This window comes from Scyliorhinus torazame, chromosome 16 (genome assembly GCF_047496885.1).
Source record: "Scyliorhinus torazame isolate Kashiwa2021f chromosome 16, sScyTor2.1, whole genome shotgun sequence".
Taxonomy (NCBI): domain Eukaryota; kingdom Metazoa; phylum Chordata; class Chondrichthyes; order Carcharhiniformes; family Scyliorhinidae; genus Scyliorhinus; species Scyliorhinus torazame.
The window spans coordinates 44122888-44149723 of NC_092722.1; the positions used below are offsets into that span (position 1 = coordinate 44122888).

Below are 26836 nucleotides of genomic sequence, written 5' to 3' on the forward strand. Positions count from 1 at the left end.
AGGGGGACCAGACATCCTAGTTTTGCCAGAACAGTCTGGTTTTTCATAAAACATCCTGGTGTCCAAACCATTTCCTCAAAATGGTTCTAATGTCCTGGCTTTCAGCTTTCCCATTTATTTGCAGGAATAGATAACGTGCAGAGCGCACTCCCAGGTATGGTGGGTAAAAAATGGGTGGCAGGGAGCACTCATTCACATTGTTTACATGGATGTCCTGAGGATGCGGCAGGAAACGAACTTTGCAAAAGAAGATGTACTGTCCTGATTTTAAGGCCACTTCCATTATTTTTGGTAGTTCAAATCGTAAAAACAGACGTTGTTGCACAGGAGAAGCTGCAGAGGGAAATAGGTTTGCATTATGTTAGGATACCGGCCCAGGCCCCAATTTTTGTTAGGATATCGGACGAGAAACCTCAAACAATTTGCAAAACTGTGAGGAAAGAATATTTCACCCGAGGAGTGATGACTCTGATCAATAGTATCTTTTATGTTAAAACAAACTTTAATTTAAACACAGAATTAACCACATTATTAAAGAAATAGCTTTACAATTAACAGTTAAACTGTTCTTGGATAAAAGGAAAAAAGTAAACTTTCACTCACTATCTACACCTGCCATAATATATATTCCAATTAAGCAACCCAATACAGTTCAAAATCCCCTCATAAATAAAGTTAGAAATCAGCATTACTTGCCATTCTCTGTACAGAAGTTCGGAGAGAGACCCTTCAGAAACAACCTGAAAATCCTCGTCTTGTCAGACTCAAATCATATGGCAAAACTGCCAAAACCACAGACAGGCCTGGCTCCTCTCATTAATGACATCATCTGAATTCCACTAAGATGTCCCATGACCTGCTTAGCTAGGACTAAATACCATCCCTCATTAATTATCTACATGCCAGGGAACTTCCAAAAATATAAATATTCCATTAGCCATCTCTCTGTAAACAAGTAAATGATTAAAACCAATGATTACCTAACCTTTACAACCTTAATCACAGCTTTAGAGCCTGTATGTATTTGAACCCAGAGCTTTTACTACAGCCAATATAACACAATTTCCTACATTTGTCACAGTTGTGAGGGAGCATTATCTCATGGTGTCCGGGTTTTCACTTGGATCACCCCACAATTGATCACTGCTCCAGGTGGACTTAGGGATAGTGCCTGCTATGTCTGGGTTCTCAACAGTCACTGGCTGCCCTATGAAGGGTCCCCTTCACCACCCTCCACAGCACAAAAGTATTTTATTAATTTCAATTTTTAAAAATTATTTGGAGAGGTTAATCCATTATGGGGTATGGCATCCTGCTGCTGCTTTTATGGTGGAAGATCTTCTAGTTGGCTGCCAGCTTCATCGTCCTTGACTGGACAACAAATTTGCTAGGGTCATTGGCCCCCAGGGAAAATAGTAATAATAATCTTTATTAGTGTCACAAGTGGGCTTACATTAACACTGCAATGGAGTTACTGTGAAAATACCCTCGTCGCCACACTCCGGCGCCTGTTCGGGTACACAGAGGGAGAATTCAGAATGTCCAAATCACCTAACAAGCACGTCTTTCGGGACTTGTGGGAGGAAACCGGAGCGCCCGGAGGAAAGCCACGCAGACATGGGGAGAATGTGCAGACTTCGCACAGTGACCTAAGCGGTAATTGAACTGCGCTACCATGCCGCCACAATGAGTGACTGTTTGTCGAAACACAGTGCAGCCTTCTGACCTCCATTTGGGTCGGAGGGTGGTCCACCCCCACTTAAAGAAAAAGAGAACACAGCTTATCCTAACCAGGCTAATTACCATCCGTATCCCTTCACCCCGTCAACACCACCTTGGGGAGGGGTGGGGGGGTGGAGATCAAAAATAACCAAACCTCTGTTATTGCAGGAGGAAACACCCAGCTATTGCTGGGAATATCAAGTAGAAAACAGAGGAAAAGGCAGCACGCAGGTTAGCACTGCTGCCTCAAGGCGCTGCCAAGGACTTGGGTTCAATCCCGGCCCTGGATACCATTGTCTGTGTGGAGTTCTCCCCGTTTCTGCGTGGGTCTCACCCCCACAACCCAAAGATGTGCAGGTTAGGTTAATTAGCCATGCTAAATTGCCCCTTAATTGGGAAAAAAAGAATTGGGTATCCTAAAATTAAAAACAAAAAAGTAGAAAAGAGGAAATTGCAAATACACTACAGGTCAGTCAGCACCTGAAGGGCAGAATAAAAAAGGTCACATTTTGAGTGGGACCATTCTGCGGATGTTCATGATCAGACAGGTGAAGACTGGCCAAGTAAAAGGATAACAGAATTAAGCCAAGTGTCCAGACATACTGGCCAATTCTCGCAGACAGACGGTTGGTATATTCAACAATCCGTCTGCCACAATAGCAACCAGAATTACTGTGTCCCTTCGAAAATATTTTGTGGCATCATGTCTGCAAGCTGCAATTAAAGAAACAAAATCTGCAATCGAATTGAAGGAATTATTTTCTCAACTAATCCATTTGTCACAGAAATTGAGAGAGAGAGAGAGAGAGAGGAGAGAGGAGAGAGAGAGAGAGCGAGAGATAGTCAAATTCTGCTGGACACTGCTGACAACTTTTTCAGAAATTATATTTTTATTTGCTAGTCGGGTTCTTCTCTGACCTCTTCCACCCTCACCCCTGCTTACTTGTCTGGTTTCCCCGGCAACAGGAGACGGAGACGGCACTTGTTTGCTGATTGGATCTCGTCCTCCTTAATCCTGATCAATCTCTGGAGAGCTCTTGTCCAATCCTGGGCTACAATGAGATTTAGATTCTGGGAAATGGGACAGAACAGAATAAGCCAGCTGGGACTCACAGCACTAGAATTTATACAGATTGCCTGTGAAGAAATCTGGGCAAAAATGTGCCGGCTTTATAATTTAAAAAGTTAAGAGTCAAAACTACACGAACAGGAAAGGGTCACTGTGCTCAAATATTCCCCATGAATGTATGTGACAGGGTATGAAAAAACCCTGTCCATCTCTCTTCTTACCAACTCCCACGGTCCCTTTGTTCAGCACTTGAACCTTCGGCCAAAGGCCCACTTCAATTACCTTGACTGCTCATTCATTCCATGATTTAATTATTCTTGGGGTGACGAACCTTTTCTTCAAGTCATAATCTTCCACCCCCCGCCTCATAAAGGAATTCCCTATTAGGAATTTTGCTGTGGTGAACAACTGCTTGAGTCCATTTGGCGAATCTGTTCCTCAAATGTGAAAACTACAGAACCAGCTCCATGAGCCACCATCCTTTTTTTTTTAAATAAAAAGATGCACACAAGGCAGGAGAACAAGTTCCATCGTGAGCAATTTATAGCATCACCTGCTGGTGGCAACCGTCAAAGAGTTGACATCCTTTTTTTCGCAGAAACATCACTGAAGCTTTGCCTCTGCTGGGTCAATGAATGGTATGGCAGCCTCATTGCAAACTGCAGCAGGCCCACAATTAAGAGGCAACTAAAGACCAGTCAGTTGATTCCGCCTCCACAGAAGGGCAGACTGCAACTCTCTAGTTGCAGATTGTGCACAGTTCTGGGTGCCACACTATGGAAGGATGTGAAGGGGCGGCACAGTGACAAGCACTGCTGCATCACAGCACCGGGTACCCGGGTTTGATTCCAACCCAGACGGACTGTACTTTCTCCCAGTGTCTGGTGGGTTTCCTCCGAGTGCTCCGGTTTCCTCCCACAGTCCAAAGATGTGCAGGTCAGCTGGATTGGCCATGCTAAACTGCCCCTCAGTGTTCAGGGATGTTTACGACGCCAAAGGAAGACATTCGGCCCATCGTGTCTGCGCCAGCTCTCCATATCGTGACTTTGTGCCATTCCCCTGTTAGGTGAGGTTGCGGGGATAGGGCAGGGGAGTCGATCTGGGTAGGGTGCTCTTTCGGAGGGTGGGTGCAGACCCGTTGGGCTGAATTGCCTCCTTCTGCTCTGTAGGGGTTCTAATGCATTGCTAAGAGCACGGAAGAATGGTTCCATGGTTGACACAATGTGCAGGGGTATGTGGCAAGGGCAGTGGAATAGCACAAAGTCACGATGCTCGTTATGGAGAGCTGGCGCAGACACGATGGGCCGAATCGCTTCCTTTGGTGGCGTAAATATTCTGTGATTCAGATTCGACAGTACCTGATGTACCAGCTTGCAGATGCCAGCAGCTGGGAAGAAAAGGAGACTTGTATTTCTAGAACACCTTTCACAGCTTCAGAACATCCCAAAGTACTTCCTAGCTGATGAATCAGTATTGCACATGCAGTCACTAAAGTTAGGAAATGCCACAGCCAAATGGTGCATAGTTAACTCCCACATGCAGCAATGTGATATTGAGATCCAGACATCAGCGGTGTGCGGAATTGGACATCGATGGGCGTGGGGAGAGGAGAGTTGGACATCGGTTTGGTGGCGGGATCTTTATAATAGCTACACTGAAGTGCTCTTTTCCCCCTCCAATTCTTTCAGAGTAACTAGGAGTGTAAAGCCGTCGGAGCCATCCGAGGTTAGCAATTCCAAATCGCTTTGACAGGTGGCTCCCGGCGCAGTGCAACTGTGCTGGAGAAGTTGGCGCTTCTGGATGTTTGCTAGGTAAATCCTTACCTGCGAACCTCCGACAAGGATTCCCCAGCACACCTGTACAGCGGCCGCCAAATCTGACACCAGGGAGCCAGAATGCTAAGGGCTATTATCATTTTTCCCTTGGAGGTGTTCGGGAAAGGCGGCACGGTGGCGCCGAGGACCTGGGTTCAATCCCGGCCCCGGGACACTGTCCGCGTGGAGTTTGCACATTCTCCCCATGTCTGCGTGGGTCTCACCCCCACAAACCCAAAGTTGTGCAGGTGAGGTGGATTGGCCACACGAAATTGCACCTCAATTAAAAAAAATAATTGGGTACTCTAAACTTATAAAAAGAAGGGGAAAAAAAGATGTTCGAGAGACCAAAGTTCTGTTGGTTGAATGCACCAAGACAATTCCCAATCATGTGGTCACACACGATCTATGACATTCAGGGGGTGGAAGCCCTCCAGTTGTCACAAACTTTGGAGTGGAAAATTGAAGGACGTAGTTTCGGCCCCATTTTCCGAACCTCAAGATGCCCCAAACTCAAGGCAGAATGGTTTGGAAATTTGGGGGAGCGGGGGGGGCATTTTTGTTGAAAGAGCAGGAGTTCAGAGGGTCATACCTGATAAGTGCCATGAAGTGTGCTAATAAGCTGCAATATCTGGTTCACGACAATAAGATCCTGTTGTAATTCCTGAAGCTCTTGGTAAAGGCGTGGAGGACCCATATAAATCTTGCCTAAGGAAGAAAAGTAAAAAATATTTTAAAAGCGAGTGTCCAACACGAGGCACTCAGAGACACCACAAAGCATTTGCAGGTAACATACAGGAACTTCGACGCACCAATGGGCAATTAATGACACATCTATGCACATTTTGCCCTCTCATATTCAGTTCTCCTGTCCTGAAGGCAATGACCCATTCATGTTTCAAAGGTGGTAGAAGAGCAGCAGATACCTTACCCACGTTTCTATTCTATTCACAATGCATACGTCCAAGTAACTGTTGACAGGCTATTGAGAAGGAACCGGAGAGAGTGGGCACGACTCCATTCCTGTTAGCATGCACAATCACCCCCCCACAAATCAGAAAGTAATGCAGAGCCAGCAAAGTAACTCAATACTATTTTATCCGACTCCACATGTGTCCACTATAAAGAAACTGGAACACCCCAACGACAGCAGGGAGGAACCAGTTTCACCATGGCTACGGCTATTCCTGTAGCGCAGGGTCATAATGCATAAAAGGAATTCATCAGCCCATTATGCCAGTTCCTGGAAAGAGTTATCCCATTAATCCCACAACCCTGCTCTCTCCCCATTGCCCTGCAATTCTGTCCCAATTCAAATATTTATCCAATTCCCCATTGAAAATCCTTACGGAGTCTCCTTTCACCGCTCTTTCTGGCGGTGCAGCCCAGATCAATAACCATTCAACGGTACTTTCTGCTTTTTGGCCGTTGCCAGATTTTGTAACCTTGCAGCCACTCTGCCACTGATCCCCTGGACTGTCATTTTGCCAGGAGATCACAAATGGGACTTAAGGGTACCTCCAGTTGTCAAATCCACAACCAGCCTGTGACTTACTTGATAGCGAGGTAGAGGAGGTCTTTTTACTCCCTGGATGCTGAAAGATTATCGTGTCCTTGTCGTAACCTTTCCCTTCAAGGCCAACCTCCACTGCCTGAACCTGCAGCAGTGGGGTACTCCATTTCACAGTGTACTTCGGGCCTACCGGAACCAGGCTGCCAATGTCTGGCTGACCCCTAGAACAGAGGTTAGGGAACAGGAATGAAATACTATCGCACAGCCAATTATTATTCACTAAGCCAGAGGGTGGGGAGAGAGGGCCTAGTTAATTCCAGCTTTGCGGTACAGAAAGGTAAAGGTGGAACACACCAACTTCCTAATGAACAGAAACGATAAAGGCATCACAGCTCATCCCTGATCCTGAGAGAAAGGTTTTCTTTTCATTGAAAGCAGTGCGAGGAGACAGACCTTTATTGACTCCTTGGTTCTTATGCCCAATTGAAGGCACTGATTAGTGTTGGGCAAAGGTTCCTCCAGTATCAGCTGTGTTTGGCTACCGATAACTTAAGAGGCCATTCTTTCTGTACTGTACACACCTGGCTGGACAGTGTTGGCACGGAGGATATCACAGCCTGAGACAAAGTCACTGTCCATGCACCTTTGCTTTTCAGCAGGGTTTACAGGACTGTGCGAAGGTGTGGGGACATTAACCAGTTATCTTCCATCGTTTCTGCCCCAGGAACAACAAGGTCAACCCTATGGGTCCTAGCACCTTCACAACTGAGAATGGCCACCTCAGCACAAGACTATAGGATTGCACCAATGATCATCCTGCCTTGTGCTGTGATGCGTTGATGGCACTGGGCCATTGCAACAAAATTAGTTCAAGAGTGTAGAAGCAAGTTTTGACAACTTGCAGCCAAGGGATATAGGGACAGAAACATTAAGGAGTTCTAATACCTTAGGCCATTAGATTCTGCTCCCTTGCAGCATACCTCTCTCCATCAATGTGGACTTGAAATGGACATTTTCTACAACAGCAAGTTTTAGGTTAGGTGATACATTGCCACTCCAAATTACTACTCGGAAGCAATTCCATAGCATGCCTGCAGTCAACAGTCAGCACCTAGAACCTGATACAGACGCATTTACCTTCTATAGCAACCAGATGTGTGGAGGGGGGGTGGGGCACACAACCTATTCTGGCAACCGCTCCAGCGTCTTGGCGCCGCGCCAACCCGCGCATGCGCAGTTGGGCCGCACCATCCTACACATGCGCGGGGAACGTCTTACGCATGCCGGCCCCTCACCAACATGGAGCCGGTATTCTGGGGCCGCGTGCGAAAGGAGGGGCCGCCCGGGGCCACCGATCGGTGGGCCCCGATCGTGGGCCAGACCCCGTCGGAGGCCACCCCGGTGAAGGAGCCCCCCTCTCCCCGCCCCTCACCCCCCCCAGCGTTCCCACAGAGTTCCCGCCAGCAGCGACTGGGGGTGGACAGCGCCGGCGGGAACCTTTCGTGTTGTAGCGGCCGCTCGGCCCATCCGGCCGGAGAATCGCCGCTCGCCGGTTCTCCGAGCGGCCCGGTGAAAATCGCGCGGCGCTGGTTTCCGGGGGATGGGAGAATCACGTGCAGGGGTCAGGTCGGCGATTCTCCCACACAGCGTTGGGGGGGGGGGGGGGGGGGGGGGGAGAAATAGCGCCCATTGTGTCTTCACCGACTCCCCAAAGCACTTACTTGCAACCATTTGAGAGACAGCAAGAAAGAAAAAAAGGAACAATAAGGAATTTCACACACACAACAACAAAAACAGAAATTGCTAGACAATCTCAGCACGTCTGACAGCATGTGGAGGGAGAAGGGAGAGAACGTTGAGTCTGTATGACTCTTTGTCAAAGCTAGGCCTAATTTCATTTTGGTCAACATAACACAGGCAGACTATCAACATTGGCACAGAGGGAAATGGAGCAGCAATTGGGCCAAGGGATATACGTGAAGGAGAGGAGAGGATACAAATGGCCAACGTCGGATTCTCGGCACCAGCGTTAAATACTTACTTTACATTGATGTTGGCACAGATGAGCAGGTCATTCAGCAGGAACACACGGCGTTCCTTCGATTTAAGGATCTGCCCCCTCTCTCCATAAACAGTCTCGGTCAGCGTCTCACACAAGACAAGTTGCCTCTGGCCGGAGCTCAGCAACTGCAACAAGAACAAGGCGTCAAACTGAAAACTGTGCACACATTAGGTTTGCATTTTGTGACAGGCAAGTTATAAATTGATAATCTGGTTGGAGACGGGTTTACAATAACATTTATCAGGAAGTGCATCCATTTGAAAACCTTGCCTGCGCAGTTTAAAAGGGCAATTTACGATTTACATATAAAACCCTTTGCTGTTTAGCTCCCCGTCACCGATCATAAAATTTGAGCCCGGCAGACTATCAAGATGCCAGATTTAATGCCCAATCTGTTTGGAGTTAGCTCCGTTAGAGAGCGAGCAATAAACTATTGGGTTCTCGTGCCCGACAGCTAATGACTTGGATGATAGAGTGCGTGGGGGCAAATCTTGGGCGAGGACAAAATTGGCCTCACTGATGATGCTTCCCATGTTGGAAAGCTGCCAAGGTTCACTGTCTAGACTGGAATGTGATGAATAGCTACTTGGGCAAAGCCCTGGAGAGCTTCCCATGTTGGTGGAACTGAACCCAAAGATGTGGCTGTATGGTGCACGAGAGTGACAACTGCCCGCTGATTAAATAACCTAAAGTCAATTAAATAACCCAAAGTCAATAGTTGATTAAAGCTATGACACTATATTGCATGATTGTCAGCCACTAACGCCCAGTATAGAGTTCAGTATTTTTAGAATCCAACGTAAATACAAGTGTAAGCAGATTTATGTGGGAGGGAGGAAGGAGCAAATACTCTTTTTTTTTTTTTAAAGTGTTCAGAATGCAAGAAATGTTGGGTGTAATCTTGTCACATTGCATGCAAACTACGCAACATTCACTGCACAATAATGCTGCCAAACTCAGGTTGCATTAAACATTTCCTGAACTTTCTCTTCCCCCTAGTTTTTAATGAGAACTGTGCCATGTACATGGATGTCATCAAATTTGCTCATCTTCCATCACTTTTGCCTTAAGCCACATGCAAACAAACCAGATGCCCTCAGATTCCTGCCAGTGTCTGAAGAATGTGCCCCGTTGTTGTACAGTGTCAGAGGATGTCAATTTATCAATTCTCCAGGTTAGAGGATTAAAATTGTTATACTATATTTTGTGACATGGTTGCTAGGCAGCCACAAACACCCGGTCAAATTCAGCCTTGTTGGAGCCCAATCGAAAATTAAAAGAGGAATTGCATGATTTTGAAAACTGTGCAGTTGATGCCAATTACCCAATTCAAATTGCAGCACATTTCTACGCAAAATGATGGGAGGCTCACAAGAGCTCATCTCACAGTGCAGTTGCTGATGCGTAACTGAGTTACATTGAGGAGGAAGATTCTACACTGGATCCCTATCCATGCTGAGCTGGCTCATCTCTTGACAGCTGGAGGGCGACTCATTTATCACTGCTTAAACTTTTGGCGCCCCTCCCCCCGGCCCCACTCTCTGCCCCACGCACTTTCAGTCCAAAAGGGCTCCCATTCCTGACCAATATTCAAGGGACTCCTGCCACCTCGCACACTCTTCAGGTCAAACTGTCCCCCAACACTCCGTTGAGCACCCTGGCTGGTTCTCGAGCAAACGGCAGTTAACTACATACGAACTTGTACAGTGTCGGAGGATGTCAATTTATCAATTCTCCAGGTTAGAGGATTAAAATTGTTATACTATATTTTGTGACATGGTTGCTAGGCAGCCACAAACACCCGGTCAAATTCAGCATTGTTGGAGCCCAATCGAAAATTAAAAGAGTAATTGCATGATTTTGAAAACTGTGCAGTTGATGCCAATTGACCGCCTGATTATTGATGGTATCATAGGTCAACCAACTTCCAATTTCAGCCAGACCCCACGCGCACACACATATGTACAGCAGGGGTCACTGTGTAATGTACTGTGGAGTGCAAACTAGCAAAACCTCCAATTTTCATTCTTGGAACCCGCAGGCGATTTGTCAGCGCCTGCAAGCCCTTTACATTTTTTTTTGTGCATGGGAACTCTGGGGCTGCTGCACAGTTTAAAAGTGACACTGGTGTGAACCCTGGCTGTTTACACACCAAATAACCTGGAGCAATCCCACCAGCCCACAGGTGACTTGGCACAAACTAGGCACCAAACTTTGGGTCTTTCTGATCTGTTCTGATACAATAGCACACTGAATGGGCAGTGCAATTACCCATCACAGAAGAGCTGATTAGACTTTTTTTTAATGGATTCCAAACACAAAAGGCACAGTCTTCTTGCTACAGCCCCATTTTATTCAGCCATTGAACGACTCAATCAAAAAGGCAAAATGCTCCACTTGAACTAAATTGCTTGCCTCATATAACAAGTAAAATTTGGCGGTGAATGAAGGGTCTTTAATTTGCTGAATATTGCCATCCCGGATAATCAGATGATATTCTGCGCTCGGATTTGGAATTGTGTGAAGGGGACAAAAGCCCTCTGCGGAGGTAAAAATCTGCTGCTTACCACCTTGTGGGGTGGGGGTGGAGGAAAACAGAACAAGAGACAGCGAACCATTCCAAGTGTGTGCAGACATCAGGAATGTTCTGTGATAATAAAAGCTACTGTCCCAAAATATATTCTACAAATTTATGCTGGTTTCTCGCAGTGCTCTATAAGATCTAGACAGACCGGTCACGTGGCTATGTTGTTATAAAGGCACCAATCCCTCAAGGAGGGATTGAGTAAACAAACTGTGGGTTAATTTTTTTTTGTGGGAACATTTACCCAAGGTGAAAAACAGAGCAATGTGCGCGTGATTGCCAAAAGCGAAACAAGGACTGAATCACACGACACACTTCCCTTCTATTGATGTCAAGCTGCCAATCTTTCAAGGCATGTTAGTACAGGACCTGCTGCTAACCACCTCCTCGGGTACTACCAGCTAAAACAGCAGGCTTAAATCTTTCAAAACTTTGCTTAACCTAAAGGCAAGATAATAAGTGACAGGGCATTTTGTTGCTTTTATTCATTCATGGGGCTTGGGCATTGCTGGAAAAGCCAACATTTGTCACCCATCTTGAATTGTCCTTGAACTGAGCGGCTTGCTAGGCCATTTCAGTGAGCAGTTAAGAGTCAACCACATTGCCCTGGGTCCAGGGTCACAGGTCAGTCAGACCAGGTTAAGGATGGCAGATTTCCTTCCCTGACATTAGTGAACAAGATAGGTTTTTACGACAATTGACAATAGGTTTCATGGTCACCATTACTGAGACTAGCTTTATAGTCCAGATTTATTGATTGAATTTAAATTACACTAGATGCTGTTGTGGGGTCGATGGCCCCGGACGGAGTCTGGACCTCTGGAATACTAGTTCAGTGATAGTACCAGTACACAATCATCTCTTCCTCGTTAAAAGAGATGGGGGAGTTCTTTACTGAAAAATACTGCTTTCTTCACCCTTTTCCGTGTATGCTGCCTCTTGGGAGAGAAAAGTGTTTGCATTTAAATAGCACCTTTTCAGCCAGTGATGTACATAATATTGGGAATGCAGCAGCCAATTTGCACACAGCAAGTTCCCTCAAGCAGCACTGTGATAATTCAAGGTAATCAGTTGCAATGATGTTGGCTGACGAATAAACACTGTTCAGGCCACCCTGCTCTTCGACTAGTGCTGTGGGATTTTCTTTTTACTCCCCACTTAGAGAGCAGACAGGTTTTCAGTTTAACATCCCATCCAAAAGACGGCACATCAACAGTACAGTTCTTTGTTGATGCACTGGAATGTTAGCCTAACATTCTGTTCGAATCTCTGGAGTGTCACTCGAGCTCACAACCTTACATAGCAGTGCAAATGATGCTACTGAGTAGGCACTGACACCTTTGCAAAATGCAACAATACCAGGTGTTAAGGGCCAGGGTTTAGAGAACCCCAAAGTGTATCATGGAGTTCACCCGACCCACAACTTTTATTAGATTGTGGTATGGGGAGCACACGGCCCACTTTACAGGTGTGGTACAGCAGAAATGGAAAAGTATTTTTAAAAGCAAAACAATGTTTATTCTATGAACTATAGTTAACCATTTTAAAACATACAGTGAACATCGTAGCAACCATTAATTCAAATACAACCCCCAAAGGATACAACACAAAGTAACCCTTTAAGCTTTCCTTTCAACATCCATAAGCCTCAAAACACCTTTTACCAGAAGCACATCAGGTTAAAGTCACTACTGTTGTTAGTTTTAAATCACCAGGATCAATTTATAGTCTTTAGATTACAGAGAGAGATCCATACACCTTCTGGCTGTGACCGCAGCTATCCAGCTCTGAAAACGAAACTAAAACACACCCTGCAGCAAACAGCCTAAAATGAAAGTTAAAAGCTGACAGACAGCCCAGCTCCACCCACTCTCTGACATCACTGCAGTAGCAAACACCTATTTCTTAAAGGTGCTCTCACTCCAGATATTTATATACATATCCATTTATAAACACCATTTCTTAAAGGTACTCTCACATGACACAGGTCACACCTCGGCGATTATGCAGTGTTACCATAATCACACACCTACAATTCTTCCTGCCATTGTCTGCTAAAGTGCAGGCCTGTAGTTATGTCCAAATATTGTTCTACCATTATTGTGGATTAGGCTTTGAGAGATGCAACTGGCTGACGATCACATGGGGTTACGTAAAGCCAGTTTGGTACAACTGCTGTCACTAACATTTCTTATGGCGTCTCCTGACCTTGTTGAGATTGCGATCTCCGACACTCTTTGCCAGCTGCTGAATTTCAGCAATCTGGTCGGCCACTCGCTTCTGCTCGTTGAGTTTCTCTGCCAATGTTTCCAGCTCAGTCAGGGCAAGCTGTAACGAGAGTCGGTCAGGGTGTCCTTTCGGTGTATTCTTGAGCATATCCTGAAAGAAGCAGATGGTGCAGTCAGAATGTGTGTGTGTGTGGGGGGGGGAAGAAAGAGAGAGAGAGAGAGAGAGAGAGAGAGAGAGAGAGAGAACAATGCAGCAGCTTGATCAATATCCAGAAGTTAAAGGCAGATTAATGATTCAGCCAGGACCTTCAACATAACTTGGGCAGATGATTTACAGGAAAACATAGTCAAAGTCAATGCGAGCTCGAAACAGAGTGAGCTTTAACTACCTCTCAAACGTGTATTTTCTCTAACTGCAGCTCCCAGCTATGCGGGACTTACCCACAGGAAATAACATCATCTCCAAAATGTCGGGAAAAGCACATATTTATAGTCGTAGAATCATTCAGAGGAGGTTAAATTTTAAATTAATTCAGTTTTATTTCCTCTGCAAAAAGATATTGATTCCTTCTGGGCACACATCAACCCAGAACAGTTTTATCCAGTGTTCAGCAGCCTATTCTGAACACTGTTCTGGGTTTACTTGCGCCCAGGAGGAATCAATATATTTTTGCGGAGGAAATAAAATTAATGTTTGGTGGGTGTTACAAATGAGGCTGGAATTGAAACGTATTCTATCTTCAACCGGAGGGGGTGGCCTAAACTTTCCTTCCATCCTCCCCTCTTCCATGATTCACACAGTCTTGAATGACCCCACCTCAGATGGAAGTCCAATTTCTCCCACCACCCCCTGTATTGCTCCCCACAACATCCCAAAATTGCTGCCTTTAAATCAGAGATCGACAACTCGGTGCAGACCAGGAATTCAGCTGAGCATCCACAGTATGCAGGCAATGGAGGTACGCATTCAAGAGGGAAGAGCTTGATGCTATTTTAATCTAATTCATTAGAATGTACAAGTTAACAGCCACAATCGCATTTATTTTGTCCTCACCTGAAGTAACAGAATAAACTGCGGAAACCGCTGGATTGGCTTCACCATCAGCCCATAAAGTGTTATCCGGTCAGAGTTCGAGGCTTGTTTCCGCTGTAGAAGATCAGAGAAAGTCAGGGGCTGTTTAGCACAGGGCTAAATCGCTGGCTTTGAAAGCAGACCAAGGCAGGCCAGCAGCACGGTTCAATTCCCGTACCAGCCTCCCCGAACAGGCGCCGGAATGTGGCGACTAGGGGCTTTTCACAGTAACTTCATTTGAAGCCTACTTGTGACAATAAGCGATTTTCATTTCATTTCATAATTCACCTGCCCAAGACCATTAGCTGTCAAGCATTGGGAACATGCAGCACAACCTCACTGTGGCATCTCATGTACTTCCCAAATCGTGCTGGTACATTAGCAGTGGAGAACAATCACCTTGTGTTCCACCCGCATCAAGATGTAGGCTAACCGTTAGTCACCACAACCGTCTTTCCCAAAAGCCAAACTCCAAAAGTTGGGGGATATCAACTCCCATTTTCTACCGAGAGTGGGCGGGTGTCTTGTTGGAGGGGGATACGTTGATTAAACAGTGTTATTTTATCACAGCCCCTTTTCATTTTATTTACACAGAGGAATATACAGGACATCCGACTAAGTGCAGTGGGATCTTTAACATGCGCTTGAGGGGGCAGACACTCACCCAAAAAGAGCCACAATATAATTAATTGCTTCCAATAAAAGGAACAGAACATAATGGTAGAAACTGGCTTACATATCCTATTCTTTGGAAGATTAATACAGGACATGAAATGTTTAACAACGTGTCGTTAATTCATTTTTTTTAATGAGCAATACAACATTGGCACTTTACAAACTGGCTGCTTTCCTGCTGTGACGAGACACAAAAAGGTTGGGTTTGCTGCCCCCTAGTGGAATGGATTCACAGCAAGCATTTTAAACCTCGCATTGGAGCGTTTTATTGAAATTTCATAGTGCCCAGCCTGAAGACGAGATTCGCAATTATATCCCAAATTTAAAATAAAAAATTCTGCTGCTCAGAATCTCCTCATAGAATCCCTACAGTGCAGAAGGAGGCCATTCAGCCCATCGAGTCTGCACCAACCCATCGAATGGACATTCTACCCATGTCCACCCATCCCTCGGCACTAAGGGGCAATTTATCATGTCCAATCCACCTAACTTGCACATCTTTGGACTGTAGGAGGAATTCAGAACACCCGGAGGAAACCCACGCAGACTCGGGGAGAATGTGCAAACTGTACACAGACAATGACCCAAGGTCGGAATTGAACCCAGGTCCCTGGAGCTGTGAGGCGGTGTCACCCTATGGCACATTGCCACACAGAACAAGCAGGTTGATGCTCCATCTGTGCTGATGAAGCCTATCTCAGCCAAGACTGCAGGGGGAGGGGCGATTTCATAGAATTGACAATACAGAAGGAGGCCATTCAGCCCATCGAGTCTGCACCGGCCTTTGGAAAGAGCACCCTAATTAGGCACACACCTCCACCCTATCCCCGTAACCCCACCTATCCTTTTTGGACACTAAGGGCAATTTAACATGGCCAATCCACTTAACCTGCACATCTTTGGACTGTGGGAGGAAACCGGAGCACCCAGAGGAAACCCACGCAGACATGGGGAGAAAGTGCAAACTCCACACAGTCACCCAATGCCGAAATTGAACCTGGGTCCCTGGAGGTGTGAGGCAGCAGTGCTAACCAAGGTGCCACGCTACGCCTGAAAAGCAGCGCACTTCGGCCGATCAATGACGGAAAACCCCACTCCTGGGATGCCCACGTAGGGAGGCGTTGGTCTCGTCAACCAAAAAACACAGGTTCACCTCTTGTCCGCGAACAGAAACACGTGAAGCATTTAAATGTCTGACCCCCTGCCTTTTGCTTCTGCTCAACATGCCATTCAAAACCATCTATTTGTGTCAACAATGTCCGACATTGCTCCACTTACAACTGAAAAATTGTATAGGAAGGGACTAGGGATCGAGTTGGCAGTCCACCCCAAGGCGAGCTGCCACCTGTGCCAGCCCAAGCGTCTAACTTAATTTGATCAGTTTCATCTTGTTGCTGCAGTGACTCCCCTAAGGGGCGTTTAACTTGTTTATTAAATGGTATTTTATCATCGGTACTCAGAAGAGTATAGGAAGGGCCAGCTGAGACACTGGGGTGTTGGCAGACAGGAGGCAGAGATATGCAACACTGCAATTTGATAAACCCCCCAGCATGAAAACTATCCATGTCCAGTTTCCTATTTTATTACCTGGTTTGGATCAGTTCGACAGGAGATGAGAAAGAGAACAAAAAATAGCCACAGTTTGCACTCTGGATCAGTATCAAGTGACCCTCTGGGCACCTCTGCAAGACTACAGAAAAATTAAACTCCTTTTCTTTAAAAAAAAAGAAAAAACGGAAAAATATTGGGTTCATCTGTTTTCACATCGGTAACATTCATTCAATTCATGAACCTTTTAAGACAAAGAAGTTAACAAAAACACTCTTGGTAATAGGATGAACGTACAGGGGAAGAATCGTCAACTGCAGGCCTCTTGCACTTCAACTCACCTTCAGGAAGTCCAGAAAAGCTGGTTTGGTTAGACAGGCCTTCTTAATGAGCGCCATAGCGTTGGTGAAGTTGTTCACATAGTCACTGTATACATCCAGCACCATAGACTTTGAGAACTGCAAGCAAATAAACACAAGGTCCACAAAATTACAGCCACAAGTTTGGATGGTTATCTGTAGACAAGATGTAGCAAGTGCTGTGAACCACAGCTCAGGGCCATCAGTAATGTCCAAGCTGGTTAGTAGTATCTCACTACAGACGGGACATCTGGATGGCACACCAAACTCGAGAGGGCGAGCTAGAGAGTGAGGAGAAGCACGGCACACACTTACCGAAGCGACAAAGAGATCTCCGATTTTCTCCGTGGCATCCCACTCAGCTACCCGTGAAGACAAGGCGATCTGAAACATCGAATGGCACTGGAGGACCTCTTTCAGGCGGTAGAACACCACTCGCAGCTTCCTGATGCTCAGCAACTTCGGCTCCACCTCCAGCAATGGCTTCTTATACTCCTGGTGGGAAAACGAGGGGGAAAACGGAATTGTTCAGAGATTCCAAAGACAACCTCCCTGCTCGGATAACACAGACTCATTATGGATTTGGTGTTCAGTAATGATACTGCAGGCAGGGGCAAAGAGAAGGAGCTTTGTAGGTGGCCCCTGCTGTAAATTATTTTTTAAGAACAGTAACAGAATTCCATTGGTAGGCATCTATCAAAGTTCCGTCAGAAACAGATTTAGCATTATTATTGCTGTACAGGTTTCTGCTCTCTCTCCCTGTGGGGATGGAACGGAGTTGTACTCAATAATCACCTGCATCGACAAGTTAGAAGCTCACCCCATGGGAATTCACAGACCCTGGACCATCATTCTGTGAGTGGGCCTTGGACACTGTCATGATATTTCGATCAACATATCATGGTGCAATCAAACACACACTGATGGACATGCAGTAGGACCAACCAACCAACACACACACACATCGCATCCAATCACCAGAGAGAGCACACGCACTATAAAAACAGGGGACACTACAGTTCCCGCTCATTCCAGCAGCAGCCAGCTCAGAGCACCGAGCTCAGAGCCTGCCACTCAGACATTCACCACGTGCTGAGTGCCTCACTCAGCTAGTAATAGGACAGGGTCCACAGATTAGCTGGTAATGCACGTACCCAAGTTAGCAGTGTGCTGTTATAGTTAAGTCATAAATAAAATTGAGTTACACCATCTCCAGCCGTGTTGGATCGTTTGTACACCAGAACACCCAACACGAGACACCAGCTTAGTGAATGACACTGGATAACGTATTGATTATTGCTGCCTGCAAGGTTAAAACCATTTATTTTCCTTAACAGATTTTTAGTCTGGTACAATTGCTCAATACACTTGGTTAATCCATTGTTATTAGGCCTCTACCGCACCGCCTCTTTATAACAGAGGACACTTTGTTCCCTAGCTATTGAGAAAAACCACCTCCTCCATTGCATCTCCTCTCCACTCCTGAAAATATTTCAATCACACGTAGCATGCTCCAACTAGAACAGATACACAAACCACTCACCATCCTGACTCGGAACTATAATTGTTGTTCCTTCACTGTTACTGGATGGAAGTTTTGGAACTCCTTCCCTAACAGCACTGTGGGGGTACCTACACCATATGAACTGCAGCAATTCAAGAAGGTGGTCACCACCATTTTATCAAGGGCAATCAGGGATGGCCCCTTAGGGGCAGCACGTAGCATAGTGGATAGTACAATTGCTTCACAGCTCCAGGGTCCCAGGTTCGATTCCGGCTTGGGTCACTTTCTGTGCGGAGTCTGCACGTTCTCCCAGTGTGTGCGTGGGTTTCCTCCGGGTACTCCGGTTTCCTCCCACAGTCCAAAGATGTGCAGGTTAGGTGGATTGGCCATGATAAATTGCCCTTAGTGTCCAAAATTGCCCTTAGTGTTGGGAGGGGTTGCTGGGTTGTGGGAATAGGGTGGAGGTGTTGACCTTGGGTGGGGCGTTGACCTTGGGTGGGGCGAGTGCGGGTGGAGCTTGTACGTTCTCCCCATGTCTGCATGGGTTTCCTCCCACAGTCCAAAGATGTGCAGGTTAGGTGGATTGGTCTTGCTAACTTGCCCCTTCGGGTCCAAAGATGTGGAGTTTAGGTAGGGTGACAGTAATAGGGCGGAGGAGTGGACCTGGATAGGCTGTGCTCTTTCGGACAGTTGGCGAAGCATCAATTGGCTTCCTTCTGCACTGTAGGGATTCTATGATTCTTTTGCCAGAATTACCACACCATCCTCACAAATGCTGTGTTTACATAGGATTGTGTCTGGATAACATTATGTTGCCTCCTTTTGTTCCTTATCCTTCATCCCTTCATAACAGAACGCATATTATGACACAATGGAATTCCAAATTCCTACCTGCAATATCCGCTTTAAAGACTCGACGTAACTCCGCTCACTCTGCACAATAGAGCTCAAAATATGCCTCCGCACAATCTGAGGTAGGATAAACAATACTCAGTCTTACAATCAATGGAAGATCTCCCATGAATCACAAACGTCTATTATTACAATCTTCATACAAGAATTCATGACTGCTAACTGGAAACCGGGATATAGGAATGGTGTAACCAGTGGCAAAATCCACAAGTCCAAAAATGAGGGGGAGAAAAATCAGGGGGCCGGATTTGCCGATCGGCGGCGCCAAAATCCCGTTTGGCCGGAGAATCCCCGTTTATGCCGGAATCGGGGGCGGCGCAGTTTTTGGCGATTCTCTGCCCCCTCAAAAGCAGCGTACTCTCAGGGACGGCCTCAGGAAGTCACCGGAGGCCCTCCCCCGATGGGCAGTGTCCCCCAACTGCGTGGGACACGTGTGCTCACACCGTTCAGGGACCTCGCGTGGCGGCTGCGGACACCGGACGGAGGATTGGTGCGGGGGCAGCACGACCTCCTGGCTGCAAGACCAGATGGATCCTTCGGACATAGCCGCAGGGTCGGAGAATCCAGCCCATGGAATTTCAGACCAGTGACGCGTTGGGAAAATCCTGGGATCTGTTGTTAAGGATGTCTTAAAACATTGTATGATCAGACAAAGTTGTCATGGTTTACAAAACGGACAGCTCTTTACAAATTGAGTTTTTTTGACGACTTAACTAGTAGGATAGATAGATATGGTATACCTGGATTTCCCAAAGATGCCAAACAAAAGTTTAACACGCAAGATAAGGACTCACGGAGTACTGGTCAAAATATTAGCTTGGATAAATGATTGGTCATCAGACAGGAAGCAACGAGGAGGCATAATCAGGTCAGCTTCCAATTGGCAGAGTTTGTGTTGCGAAGGTCAGTGCTGGGACCTCAGCTATTTGAAATCTAAATTAATGACTTTGATGAAGAGGCAGAGAGCAATGTAACCAAGTTTGAAGTTACAAAGCTAGTTGTAAATGTAAACTGAAGGGAAGACACAGAGGTTTAAAAGTGTGTGGTACTGGGGACAGGCTGACAGAGGGGGAAAGACACCGGTCGAAGACAGGAACTACCAAATGAAGCCCTGGCTGGAGTCAATATTGGCCGTCTGCCAGAGCACTCAAATCAACACAGAAACTCATTATCACGAGACAGATCTTTGTGATTGCCCACTTATAGTAGTTATCATGTTTACACAAAAGGACAAAAGACTATGCAATGAATATGTAACTTCGAGACAGTAATGATCAACTTTGCAGCAGGACGAACGATGAACAAAGAGGCCATCCAACTACATAATGGACTAATAGCTGGTCAGACAAGAGTCTTCAGAGGAAACTGGATCTTGATCAAATCACCTTGGCTCAAGAGGAATATTCGCTTTATTTTTAGGAGTTTTAAGTCTTTGATGGGACAATGTAACTCAGGCTAGGTGTGTGCACCAGTACTAGCAGAACCTGGATAAAAGGAGGGACACTATAACATGGAGTCAGTCACAACCTGGGAATTCCCAAGTGCGACCATTGCAGAAGAGGGGCTCTGAGCACAGAGAATTAGATATCCACAAAGAGCAATCGTAGCCTGGCCACATCCTTCACAATGATGGATAATACCTAAAGCGGCAAGTCTGAGTTGTAGTCTGTGTGATTGATTTTGAAGACTGTAATACCCAAATAAAAAGTTAAGTCGACAGTTTGTGATTTCTTGTATCACTCCAAGCTTTTTTCGGTCAACAAGAGGTATAGACCGGTTAAACGAGTGGGCAATGAGTTGGCAGATGGAATATATTACAGTCAACAGTATGTGATTTCTTGTATCTCTCCAAGCCTTTTGCCGGTCAACAAGAGATATAGACCGGTTAAACGAGTGGGCACTGAGTTGGCAGATGGCATATATTACAGTCGACTGTGTGTGATTTCTTGTATCTCTCCAAGCTTTTTTTCGGTCAACAAGAGACCGGTTAAACGAGTGGGCAGATGGAATATATTGTGTAAAAATATGTTGTTATGCACTTGGTCCGAAGAGTAGAAAAGAAGAACTTTTTTTTTTTAAATGGGCAAAGCTTATAAATATTGATGTTCGGAGAGACTTGGAGGTGCTTATACAAAGAACACAGTCAGTATACAGGACAGCAAATAGCATGTTGGCCTTTATTGCAAGAGGACAGGGAGTACAAAAATGAAGAAATGGAGCTGCAATTGTACAGGGTTTTGGGGAGACCACACCTAGAATACGCGGTGCAGATTTGGTCTTCATATTTAAGGGAAGATATATTAGGTCGAGTGTCCTTTATCCACACATCTTAAAATCAAACATTCAAAAAACACATGAACCTCAGCGACCTTCAGCATGGGAAATTTGGCCACATGGTTTACCGTGTGATTTTGTGGCAAGTATGCCAAAGAAAACGTATGATGTGGAGATGCCGGCGTTGGACTGGGGTGAGCACAGTAAGAAGTCTGACAACACCAGGTTAAAGTCCAACAGATTGGTTTTGAATCACTAGCTTTCGGAGCGCAGCTCCTTCCTCAGGTGAAAACTTAGGAATGCTGTATTTATTATGCAGTGATAGATCTTCCTTATAGCTAGCCCAGGCTCAGAAGGACTAACGCAAGACCTAGGCCAATATGTGGTGTCCGGAAACCAAAATGATCTGAAATCCAAAAAGCAATTTACCCCGAGCATTTTGGATAAACTTAATATTCAACCTGTACTTGTATTGGAGGCGGTATAGCGAAGCTTCACTAAATTGGTCCATGGGATAAGAGGGGTGTCTGTCCTATGATGAAAAGCCAAGATCCCCCCCCGCGCCCCAAGACGGTTCTGGATGATCCATCGTCCAGTACATCCAAGGATGGGATGGATCGATTTTCATGGAATCGAGAGATATGGAGAGCTGGAGGGGAAAGGAGTTACAGCCCAACATCATATTGAATTGCGGAACAGGCTTGATGGGTCATGTGGTCTACTCCTGCTCGGATTTCTTCTGTTCTTGTTCTTTTTTTGTCAAAGTCAGACAGACTTTGGTCATCCATTATCTAGGTAGAGAGGACATGGCAATCTTAAAAATGCACCAAGCCCTCCGTCTGAAATCAGAAGGACTCCAACAGTACTTTGAATACGTCCAAATTGGGCATCCAGAACTGTCCAACATGCTGAAAGCAACAATAGAAACTCTTGGCTGATCTTTCCCCTCTTCGTAACGATGGTGACGGAAATCAAATGCATCCCCTCCTGAACCACTGATCAGACTCACTTAACGCAAGTTAGAAGCCAAACTTGGGGCCTTCCTGTCGCGTATGCTTCAGCTACTGAACTATGCAGAAGGCTTGACGATGACAAAAGAACCCACAGAGGGGCTTTCTGTGGCGGCCATTGGAGTGAGTGGTCGCACACAAGGTGGTTCCTGCCCGCAGTCGGAATCTTTGGCCCTTTTTGCCTGTTTTGCAGGGTGCTTGCAGGTGGAAAGTGTGGGAGCATTAAAGAATAAGTGATTTTCCTTCAGTGGGTAATGTCAAAGATTGATCAAATAAGGCACGCAACAAATATGGGGCAACATTCGGACCAGGAGGGCTCACATGGCACAGCACGGGAAGACAGCGGAGGGGCCGGAGACGTCATTGCGCGTACAATGAGCAATGGAGCAGTGGGTGGAATTCCTGGCGGCCAAGTTTAAGCAGCAAAGGAAGTCAGGTTCAGGGATCGGGTTACGGTGACAGAACTAATTCAGGCTGTTCTGGAGAGAGTGGAGCAGAGGCTGCAGGCGCAGAATGCAGCGATCCAGAAGGTGGCTGACCATGAGGTTCGGATTGCCTCGTTGGAGGCAGAAATGGTGATGATGGCAGAGGGTCAGGAAAGGCTGAGGGAGAAGGTCGATGACCTGGAGAACTGTTGGGGGAGGCAGAATCTGAGGATCATAGGGCTGCCTGAAGGGATTGAGAGAACGCAGGCCATGAAGTACGTGACTAAGATGTTTGAGAAGTTGGTGGGGGAGGGGGTGTTCGACCGACCTCCTGAAGTGGATATGGCGCACAGGTTGCTGAGGAGGAAGCCGAAAGTGGGAGAGCAGTCATTGGCAATCATTGTGAAGCTGCATCCGTACTTAGAAAAGGAGAGGATCTGGAGGTGGGCGAAGGAGACACGCAGAGCATCTGGGAATACCATACCGTCCGCATCTACCAAAATTTGGGAGCGAAGTTGGCCAAATGGTATAGGTTTAACAGGGTCAAGATGCGTTTGGGGTGCTGTACCCAGATTGTCTGTGGGTCATGTATGGGGACAGAAGCATTACTTCGACATACTGGAGGCGGCGAGCAAGTTTTTAACGAGACCACTTGGCCCAGGGAAACGGACTGGAGGTGTTGTACTCGGGGAGGGTGGGGAACTGCATGCTTTCATGCCGGGTGGTTAAGCTTGCTGTTGTTTATACCACCCACTCTGTATAGTCAATCGTGTTACAGTATAGCTTTGTATCTCTTTTGCCTCCTTGCTTTATAGAACATGTGTTGGGCTTGGTGGGTAACTGGGGGAGGGTGGGGTTGGAAGGGTACTTTGGTACAGATGACGTTGGTCTTCTGCCTCAGGATGGAGGTCATCCTGCAAGCAAGTTAACGGAAGTGAGTGGTGGTGGTGGGGGGGGGGGGGGGGGGGGGGGGAGCCGTGGAGGGAGGAGGGGAGCTGTTCTCGGGTTCTGCTGGTTTTCTTTGTTTGTGGGTTGAGGGGGGTGGGGGGGGAGATAGCGTCGGCCATCTTGAGGGGACCCAGGAGGTTGGTGGGACATGGCCTGGAGGAGTCCATTGAAACATGGATGTGGCTGATCAGGGTGGGCCTGGGGCACTTTGACCAGACTGCTCTCATGGAACGTTAGGGGACTGAGTGGGCCGATCAAGAGGTCCCGTGTTTTTGGCCACTTGAAGAGCTTGAAGGCAGTTATGGTGTTTTTTATGCAAGTGACGCATCAGAGGTTTGCGGATCAGACGAGGTGGAGGAAAGGTTGGGTGGGGCAGGCGTTTCATTCAGGGTTGGACATGAAGATGAGGGGGGTTGCGGTGCTGCTTAGTAAGAGGGTGGCTTTACCGGCTGGCAGTATAGTGGGTGATCTGTGGGTAGATATGTGATGGTGACCTGGAGGCCCATGGTGTTGGTGAACATCCATTCCCCCAACTGGGATGATGTAGATTGAAGGGGGTGCTGGCGAAAGTTCGGGACCTTGACACGCACCGGTTGATTTGGGTAGGGGCGGTATATCTATCTGCACCGGAGAACGAGGCAGGAGTGTCCGTTCTCTCCATTGATTTTTGTATTTGCGAGTGAACCTTTGACGATATGGTGCTTGCCGGGGTGGAAGCGGCCTATATGCAGACGACCTGATGTTGTATGTCACGGATCCACTGGAGAGTAATGATACGATTATGGGGACATGGGCGGAGTTTGGATCAATCTCAGGGTGGGGTATACGTTTAATGTAGGAAAGAGTGAGGTGTTCGGGGTCAATGTTTGGGTGTGGGGAGGGGCTTGGAGAAGTTACCGTTTCAGCTGGTTGAATAGAGTTAGATTTTTGGTATTACAATTGCATAAGTTGAATTTGGTGAACTTAGTGGAGGGAGTGAAGGAGGATCTTAAGAGGTGGGATGTCGCTGGCTATTAGGGAGGGAGGGTTCAGACAGTAAAGACAACGGTTTTGCCAAAGTTTGTCATTTTTCAAATTCTCCCGATTTTTGTACCCAAATGTTTCTTTGAAAGATTGAATAGGACGAATTTGGAATTTATATGGGCAGGTTAGGTACCCTGGATTAGGAGGAGGAACCGGTGGAGAGGGGGGTTGGCACTGCTGGGCTTGCCAAATTATTACTGGGCGGCGAGTGCTGAAAAGGTCAGGAAGTTGGCTGTGGGGCAGAGGTTGGTATGGGGGCGGATGGAGGAGGCCTCGGGGGGAGGGACGAGCGAGGGCACAACTATTGGTGCCTCGTGTTCTCGCCAGCCAGTTACTCCGCTGACCCAGTGGTGGTTTCAGTGTTTAAGTGTGGAATCAGTGCCAGCAACATTTCAAGATGGCGGACATGTCATTGTGGGCGCCGATCTGTGGCGATCAGATTTACCCTGGCAAGGTTAGATTTTACATTCAGGGTGTGGCGATAAGAGTGTTTCAGAGACCTGTTTGTGAGGGGCATGTTTGCGGAGTTGGGAGAGTTGGAAGAGGAGTTCCAATTGCCGAGAGGCAAGGGGTTTCAGAACTTGGCAGGTCAGGGATTGTGTGTGGAAGGAGTTGGCCACGTTTCCCAGGTTACCGTCGTTGCATGAAACGGTTCTGTCTGAGGATGAGATAGGGGAGGGTAGGTGTTATTACCTGACCGGAGACCATGGAGTCTGGACCCTCAGAGTCCCTGTGGCCTTACCCGAGTACGATCTCCCTAGATGAGGGAACGGAGCCATTCCCTTAAATCAGGGGCCTTTGGGGCATAAATAGCCTGGCCCACACGCAGGAGACCCTTCGGCGGAGTAGGAAGTGTGATATACTAGGACAGTCATTGCTTCAGTGTGGCCGCCAGCCTGGAACTTTACACTGGCAATGAGGAGGAGTTTGGCCAGGCTGACCATGGGCCTACCTCCACGTGGATTTCCCAGCACACTTTCAAGGGGCCATGTGTCTAATTATCGTGGACGGCCACTCGAAGTGTATGGATGCCCACTGAATGACCAGGGTGACATTGTGGACCACTACGGAGCAGCTTAAGCAAACCTTTAGTATTCACGGGCTTCCCGAAGTGTTGATAGCGGACAACGGCACAGCTTTCACGAGTGTGGAATTCGCCGACTTTCTGAAGCAAAACAGGATCCACCATGTTAAGGACTGCACCTTACCACACGTCATCCAATGGATTTGCCGAAATGGTCAGTACAAACATGCTCAGCATGCGAAAACTCCTCTGGCTTCTGGCCCATTTCTTTTTCTATTACCGGAACACAACACACGCCAACAGCGGCGTGGCGCCCTCACAATTGTTAATGGATCATCAGCTGCACACGAGGTTGAAACTCGCCCTGCCAGACATCGGGATAAAGGTCCGCAACCGGCAGGAACATGCCGGAAAATGAAGATCCAGACCATCAGGGAATATGTGGCGGGCGCTACGTCTATTTCTGAAATTTAGCCGACGGGGCGTTGTGGATTCCGAGGACAGTGGTAAAATGATCAGGACCAGCCTCGTACTCCGTACAAAGTACAAGGTAAAGAATCGAACAGACACATGGACCACCTCCGCAGCCGAGCCTTACATGTCCTTGAGGACAAGTCAAAGCCCCCATGACCGGTGATGCGCTTTCCTCCTGAGCAGCCACCTGTGATATCCAATGAGGCAGACGAGCCCCTCAATTCGGAGATGCAGGAGGTCGACTCATCCGAGCCAAAATCAGACATGGAGGATTTGCCAAACATCAGTCAAAACAGGTCCAGAAATGACCACCGGGCCAAGCACAGTGGAACCACCCCAGCGTTCAGCCCGCAAACGCCACTCCCAGATTCTTTACACCACTCTGGAGCCAGAAAAGCGGGCATTCGAGAGGCAGCCTCGAACAAAACGGGCGAAGGGTCTCTCCCCCCTGTGCCATAGAGATGGAAGGCGTATCGGACTTTTGAGGGGGGGTGCGGGATAAAATGATCTAACCTGACTGTCATCGCTTCTGTGGTCACCCAGCTGGAACTTTAAAATAGGGGGCGCGATTCTCCGCTATCGGCGCGATGTCCGCC

The 26836-nt window shown here is 47.1% G+C and overlaps 1 protein-coding gene across 1 annotated transcript in view; it reads right to left on the minus strand.

The window, feature by feature from the left end:
• Positions 1–26836, minus strand: part of LOC140392781 (rho guanine nucleotide exchange factor 10-like protein) — a 241350-nt gene that overhangs the window by 55715 nt on the left and 158799 nt on the right. The window contains 9 exon segments of the mRNA XM_072478416.1: positions 2666–2793; positions 5198–5313; positions 6161–6339; positions 8160–8305; positions 12973–13143; positions 14047–14139; positions 16629–16745; positions 16962–17141; positions 19042–19119. Of these exon segments, the coding sequence (XP_072334517.1) occupies positions 2666–2793; positions 5198–5313; positions 6161–6339; positions 8160–8305; positions 12973–13143; positions 14047–14139; positions 16629–16745; positions 16962–17141; positions 19042–19119 (1208 nt within the window).